Genomic DNA, 7,538 nt, shown 5'->3' with positions numbered 1-7,538 from the left:
AGATCGAGAGGCGAGCGGCGGCGACGGCGTTGCAGATCGACACTCCCAAATCGATGGCGCTGCAGATCGAGAAGGTGAGATTGTGAGAATATGATGGTTGTGTGACTTGTGTCCTCTGGCTCTGGGTTACGTTACGGGTTAGCTGCTGTGCTGGGTAGCCTGGGTTAGCTGGGAAATTTCGTGGAAATTTCTCTCAAATTCAGAAAATTTTGCATTTAAGGGTATTCGAAATTTCGGCGAAATTTCGAATATTTCGCCGAAATTTACCGAAATTCGGTCGAATTGGTGTTAAAATTTCGGACCCCCGAAAAAACGAAATTTTCGGCGAAATTTCGCCGAAAACTTCGAAATTTAAACCCTTGGACGTGACATAGAGAATTTACTTAATAGGAAGTTGTACAGAATAAAGAGTTTTGCCAAGGTCAGAAAAGTAAATGCATGATTATTGCTCAACAAAATTCCCCTTAAAAAAAGACATACAGGATGTGATTTGGCCACGTAACCTGAAAGGAGGTGAGTTAGCAGCCACATTTTGTGAGCCTAAATAACTTGGGCCGGAAGAAAAGGACTGTGGGCGTAGTTGGGCCAAAATTAGAACTATTTTAAGACTAGTCACGGATACAAGTGAACAAGTGGGGTCCGTCGGACACGACTCTCTGTCTCGCGGCGGCTTAGGAGTTTTAGACTTCCAGTTTGCAGTTTCCAAAAGCATTAGATTACTATTATGTTGTTTTATTATGAGGTAGGATGTAGGAGCAGCAAAATCAGAAAATAAAAAGATATATAATTTTTTTTTTTTTTTTTTTTTTTTGTAATAATAAGGAAAAAGAAAAAAAGAGAGAGAAATCAGAAATGGTATGGAGGAATGGGAGGGATGTGGGGAGGCTGCTGAAAGGGGTGTCGCTAATCGCGAAGGAGTTTGCGAAGCGATCTCCGACAATCGAAAGCGTGAAGAATGGGGATTTGGAAGCCCTAGCCAAGAAAGCCTTGGTGTCGGCCACCGACCTCTCCGGCCTCACCAAAGGCTCCCTTTCCCAATTCACCAATGCACCTACACCTGCCAATGCTAATGCCGATCATCCTAACAACACCAACAACAACAATAACAAAGCCGACTCGGTCGTATACTTCAACCACGATCAGCAGCAGCCTCAACAAGAACAACCTCCGGCCACCCCTGCCGCATCATCCACGGTGGAGGTGGCGGTGGAGGTGGTGGAGGTGGCGGAGGTCCTTCAACAACCGCCTCCGCAGCAACCGCAGCCTCAGCCATTGCCGAGGCGGAAACCCAGAGAGAGACGAGTTCCTTCAACCCCCTTCTCCAGAGCACTCGGGTGGGTCTCTCTTCTCCTCTCCATTGATTGATTGTTTTTTCCTTTTTCCTAATTTTGTTTTTTTCTGTTTTTTGCTTTTAAAAACAAAAAGGTTTGCTGGTCTTGGAGCTGGGCTTGCTTGGGGAACCCTTCAGGAGTCTACCAAGAGACTCATTTATGGTACGCAAAGCTCCTCCCCAGACAAGCAATCTGCACTTTCCCCATTTTTGTCCCCACAAAATGCAGAACGTTTGGCTCTTGCACTCTGTAGAATGCGTGGAGCTGCACTCAAGTTGGGTCAGATGCTCAGTATACAGGACGAGTCCCTAGTCCCTGCTCCGGTATTCTACTTCTCCAATTCTCTCTTTTTTTGCTTCTTCAATCATCTATCTGTGTCCAATGCATTACATTACATTACATGTTTTCAATTGCCTTTCATTTTGTTCTAGATCTTGGCCGCTCTCGATATTGTCCGTCAAGGTGCAGATGTGATGCCAAGGTCCCAGCTCAATCAAGTTTTGGATGCTGAGTTAGGGCCTGACTGGTCTTCAAAGTTAATTAGTTTTGATTATGAACCTTTGGCTGCTGCAAGTATAGGCCAGGTGAGGACAGTAGACATTACTATCACACACATGTACTTGGTTTTATACGCCTTCTCTGTGGCTAACAACATAACCCAACATGTACTTCTGCATTCGTTAATGGATTTCTGTAACACAAATTGTCAAATGTATTCTTACATTCTCCAAACGGTTTGTCTTTTTACCATTCTACAACAATTTTAGGTGCACCGAGCAGTCACAAAGGACGGTATGCATGTCGCTATGAAAATTCAATACCCTGGTGTTGCAAATAGCATTGAAAGTGACATTGAGAATGTCAAACTTCTTCTTGATTATACAAATCTAATTCCAGAAGGACTTTATCTTGACAGAGCTATGAAGGTATTTTTCTTTCTTTTTATGTATTCATGTACTTACATGGTTGTCATATCAGTTCAAGTAGTTGGATGGCCTTCCAAACCCAATTCTTCTGAGTGTGGAAACTATGTGTTGCGTAGGACAATACAAGATAGTGCCGCTTATGATTTTGGGCTGTAGATATATGTTTTAGTAACAGAAGAACTTTAGATAAAAGAAGGACATTTAGGGTTGCTATAATTGTAATATATATATATATATATATGAGAAAAAAAAAGGTGGAGAAAATATAGAAGCAGATATCAAGGTATCAAAGCCTTTCAACATGTATCTTTACAAGATATTACCCTACTTATAAGCTTAAGATCGATCTCCAAAGAACTCCTAGATACATAAGAGACATTAAAGAGTAGAAGACTTTTAGTAAACATAGGCATCGAGTCTTTCAAAAATTCAAATACATTATCCTTAGTGACTCTTGGCTTCAACTCTTAGATTGCTTCTTTGCATAACTCTTAAACTACATTTAAAAATGGATAAGCTTCTGAATGAAATAAATGAACTAACCTCTTTAGATTGTCTCTGACATTTCTCTTTGGACCAAAAATGCCGTATTGATAGACTTGGGCCAACGGGCTTAGTTTTGGGCCTCCAAAGAGGATATCTTTGTTTGTAATCAAGCTGTTGCCATTGCATCAGTGACTCACAATTTTCATAGGAACATTGTAGCTGAGTCTATTTTTACTAGTACAAATTTGTCACTATTCTGCTCTAGCTGTTATTATGGATATCTATCTAATCCCTATTTTTCCGCTTCCTTATGTCCCATGAAGTGGGAACCTAATTCCATATTGTATGTTTTGGGATAGAAATTGAGTTATAGGAGGATAATGAATGGAACTCAGGAGATGATGAAATGTCTTAAACTGTTGAACTTGAAAATGCACGTTTATGTCCTTCCTGGAATCTTTTATAGGTAGCCAAAGAAGAATTATCCCGTGAATGCAACTATGAGTTGGAGGCAGAAAATCAAAAACGGTTTCGTGATTTGCTATCTGATGCACAAGGATTTTATGTTCCATTGGTTGTGGATGATATCTCAAGCAAAAGAGTCTTAACTACAGAGCTTGTTTCCGGCAAGTAAACTATGTCATTTATGTTAGTCTACCATTTAAATTATGATTTTTTGTAATTAGAATAATTTTTCATTGTGATGCATACCAGCAACGCTAGTTGTATCATCAATGGAGCAAACTTTTGTGGATATATCTTTCAACATAATATTTCTCTCTTGCTACAGGAATACCTATTGATAAAGTGGCATTATTAAACCAGGAAACTCGTAACTACGTTGGGAGAAAGTTGCTAGAACTCACTTTGAAGGAGTTATATGTTTTTCGTTTCATGCAGGCATGTCCCCTGTTCTCTCCACACGTGTGCTCACACACACACACATTGTTAATTTTTTGGTCCCTTTTATATTTTTTTTAAGCTTTTCTTTTCTTAAATTTCTTTTATAAGAATTCACTTTGGTGAATCTTAAGAGTAGCTTGCACTCTTAACAATGAAATTGATATCTTAGTATTTTCCATCTATTGCTGCGGTTTTTCATTGTAATAGCTGCTATGACAGAATCAACATAAAGCATGACACCTAGAAGCAATCCCAACAGATAAATTTATTTGCAAGGGTTGACTCATTAATGCAGCAGCAATAGTTTGATTAGAAACAAATATTCTCTTTGGAATCCCAAAACTAAGCCTGTTAGCTAAAGTTTGTCAATGAGGCCTTTTTGGTCCAAAGAGAATGGTCCATGGTAATAATGTCAGTCCATTTCTTAAATGTCATTTAAGAGTTAGTTAAAGAGTCAAATTTTCAATTATTTAATGATTTTTTTTTTTTTTTAGAAGTTGAGGGGTTGGGGGGGTGGTTTCTATTCGAAGCCAATTAAAGTATCGTTGAAGGGTTTGCTGCCTTGAAGGCTTGGTTCCATGGTATGTTGAAAGGGTATGTTGTGGATATATCTTTCAACATACCCTTCAACGATAAATCTAATTTCTCACTTGTTATTGTTTCCTCTGTATATCTAATTTCTCCACAATTGCAGCAACGCTAAATCATTTTTCTTTTTCTGGATTTATTTCTGCCATCTACAGCCCATTATCATAAGCAGCACGCACCTTTTGTTTTCTTACATCAATATGGTACCAGAGAACTTGATCCGGTCGAGTTAGGAGCTGGACCAAGAATGGAAGTATCACCTTTATCCCTCCTTAAACAAAATGAAGGTGATCATTCCATTCTTGGCTCAGCACCTAACTCGCTTGGCTCTAGTTCTCAATATCAAATTGATGTAGGATAACCGAAGATTAGTGATGATGCCTATGATTATGGCAAGCTGTAGATGGCAGAAATTTTAGTAACATGAAGAACTTGTGAGAAAAGAAGAGGATGATGCTGATGATTTAGGGTTGCTGTAATTGCAGAGAAATTAGAGACATAAAAAATAAGTAGGTCAGAGAGAAAGGAGCAAGTACAGATTGAGATATGAATATGCTAAGGTAGTGCTTGTTTGTAGTTTTGACATTTGGGAATGGGTATAGGATTCACTTATCATGTTTGGTAACTGCACTTGGGAATGGCATGACCTTTACATATCCAAAACCCAAAATGGTTCTGTATTCCCATAGGAAGAGGTAGGTTTCCCGTTCCCATTCAATTGTTTTAATTTAATATTAAATTATAATTACAACTATGCCCTCATATTTACTTTTACAAAAATCATTATCATCATTTCCATTCTCTGTTTCCAAACACTGAAATGGGGATGCTGCATTGCATGGGTTTCTAAAAGCTTCATTCCAATGAGTGGGTCTGGGTCTCTTAGAATCCCATTCTGCGAAACAAAAACTACCTATGCTTTTAAGGCAACAAGTCTTTCAACATTACTTAATTTTCATTCATTAAAAATATGATTTTTCATATAAGAAATAGCATTATTGATATGCTTCCAATAGAAACCCCAAAGAATTAGAAAAACTAAGAGACTCATGAATAGTGGAAAAATACGAAAGGCTCGTACTCTTAGAAAACTTAAAAGTTAATGAGTGTTTGCACCCCACTACATCTATAACTCTTAACGTTGATTCTTTGACTAATTCTAAATGACATTTGAAAAATGGAGTGATATTTAAAAAGGACACAAATGGGCAGACTCTTTTTATTGCTGTGGACATTTTCTCTTTGGACCAACAAGGCCTTATTAACAGACTTGGGCTTCCAATGAGGATATATCCTTTCTAGATAAGTTATAGTTGTTGCATCGTACATATTGATTCTAAATCTTCAGCTGCAGATGTAAAGTTAATATAACATTAGCTAAAATACCCTGAAGTGGACACCGTTTTATGAATCAAATAGTCATCATTACAGTCGGGCTCAAGTTCGCAAGACTTATGGTGTAGTGCAGTTCATATATATGAAAGACTTACATTGTTCAGTTTGTTTAACATATCAATATTTAAGGGTGTTCATTCTGCTGGACATCTAACCTGGTGTTATTCATCATTAGGACTTTCTTCTATGATTTTTGCTTTATGTTTTCATTCACTGTGCACTTGAAATGTCTGAGGGTTACTAGGTCATATGCTTCTTCCTAGTTTTAGGCTCTCATCTCTTCTTTCGTCTATTGTGCTTGCTGCAATGCAGACCGATCCAAATTGGAGTAATTTCTTGTATGACGAGGCTAAGAAATCAATCAATCTGATCGACTTTGGAGCAGCTAGGGATTACCCCAAGAGTTTCGTCGATGACTATTTAAGAATGGTAAAATCTCCTTGCTTTATATTTAACTAACTTTTGTCTGTTTTTATCTTTTCCTTAAAAGTTCCTACTTCCTACATAGCGTATGGATGTTGTCAGTTGAGCTCAATGCTGCCTCTGTTCTGTCCCCAACTTGGCACAGGAATTAGGCATCAATTCAGAGAGTGCTAATGTCTTCGACCTTATTTTTTCATATTTCAGTCCTGAAGCCAACTGTTAATAGTTCTTTTTTTTTTTGGGCTAACAATTGACTCTTAATAGTTAGATTATGGCTTCGTAATTGTAATTGTGGTTCATCATTAGTTGCTTGTTTGAACTTTAAAACTTCTTAAAATGAGCTGCACATAGCTGACAACTTTCACGTGCATATTTGATCAGGTTCTTGCTTGTGCAAATGGTGACAGAGATGCAGTCGTTGAAATGTCTAAGAGACTTGGATTTCTTTCAGGATTGGAGTCAGAAATAATGTTAGAGGCTCATGTCCAAGCCGGTTTTGTTGTGGGATTGCCATTTTCAAAGCCTGGTGGATATGACTTCCGTGCATCCAATATCACTCAAAGCATTTCAAACCTTGGGGCAACGATGCTGAGACACAGGGTCACCCCACCACCTGATGAGGCCTACAGTCTTCATCGCAAGCTTTCAGGTGCCTTTTTGGCTTGCATCAAGCTTGGGGCAGTTGTACCGTGTAGGGAACTATTGCTTGAAGTATATGAGCATTATCGGTTTGGCGAAGAAGGCAGGGAGACCTTGTCAAGTGGATTGGGTCATTGGGGTTTATAAATTACTGTTATATTTAATTCTCAAATAATCTTTTAACATGTAATGGTTCTGGGACAACCAAGCATGATACAAATGATTTTGTAGCTCAAGCTCAAAGTTGGAGGTAGATTTCGGGGGGTTAGTTCCCCAGGTGAGATATAATTTATTTGTATATTTAACAACCATAGAACATTCTTTCACGGTGATTCTGAAGGAGAGGGCATTGTATAATGTATAAGAGCTGAAATTTATTCACTTATACATTCTACAAAGGCTTTGTATGGACTGGAAGTGGATCGCATTTGGCAAGGCAATCCCTTAGGCCCATTTGGTTTAGGTTTTGGAGGTCTGGGAATGAGAAATCAATTTCATTTTCATGTTTGGTAAGTATAAGGAAGAGAAATTAATTCCTGCCCCAAAGGAATCTAATGCCGTTATTGGGAGAAAAATGAAACTTTTACTGAAGCAATGAAATTGATTTCCCTCCTCTTGGGTAGGGGTGGGCATAATAACCGACGCACCGAAAAACCGAACCAAACCCATTGTAAAAAAACCGAAAAAAAACCGAGTTGACCGAAAAGTCAACAGCGTAAGAGAAAATCGAACCAAACCGTATATGGACGGTTCTGGTTTCGGTTTTATGCTCATTTAACCCGAACCAAACCGAGTAATTTTTTTAAAATATAATTATATATTTTTATGCACATTTTATACATTTTTG

At 38.4% G+C, this 7,538-nt stretch overlaps 1 protein-coding gene across 1 annotated transcript; it reads left to right on the top strand.

The window, feature by feature from the left end:
- Window positions 1-808: 808 nt before the first annotated feature.
- ABC1 (ABC transporter 1) lies at window positions 809-7,129 on the top strand. The gene is made up of 8 exons (XM_086240312.1): window positions 809-1,334; window positions 1,426-1,654; window positions 1,763-1,915; window positions 2,099-2,257; window positions 3,210-3,369; window positions 3,534-3,643; window positions 5,942-6,058; window positions 6,434-7,129. Exons 1-8 carry the CDS (start codon window positions 853-855, stop codon window positions 6,836-6,838), a joined length of 1,815 nt encoding a protein of 604 aa, XP_086096438.1. The 5' UTR covers window positions 809-852; the 3' UTR covers window positions 6,839-7,129.
- The last annotated feature ends 409 nt before the right edge of the window (window positions 7,130-7,538 follow it).

Source organism: Dryas octopetala, chromosome 4 (assembly GCF_963921425.1).
Source record: "Dryas octopetala chromosome 4, drDryOcto1.1, whole genome shotgun sequence".
Classification (NCBI taxonomy): domain Eukaryota; kingdom Viridiplantae; phylum Streptophyta; class Magnoliopsida; order Rosales; family Rosaceae; genus Dryas; species Dryas octopetala.
The sequence above is the reverse complement of the archived record's forward strand: the minus strand, read 5'-3'. Positions and strand labels throughout refer to the sequence as shown.

Coding starts and splice junctions, on each gene's coding strand:
- ABC1 (XM_086240312.1), top strand. CDS start 853: ATGGTATGGAGGAATGGGAGGGATGTGGGGAGGCTGCTGAAAGGGGTG. Junction 1,655..1,762: donor AGTCCCTAGTCCCTGCTCCG/GTATTCTACTTC, acceptor ATTTTGTTCTAG/ATCTTGGCCGCTCTCGATAT. Junction 1,916..2,098: donor CTGCTGCAAGTATAGGCCAG/GTGAGGACAGTA, acceptor CAACAATTTTAG/GTGCACCGAGCAGTCACAAA.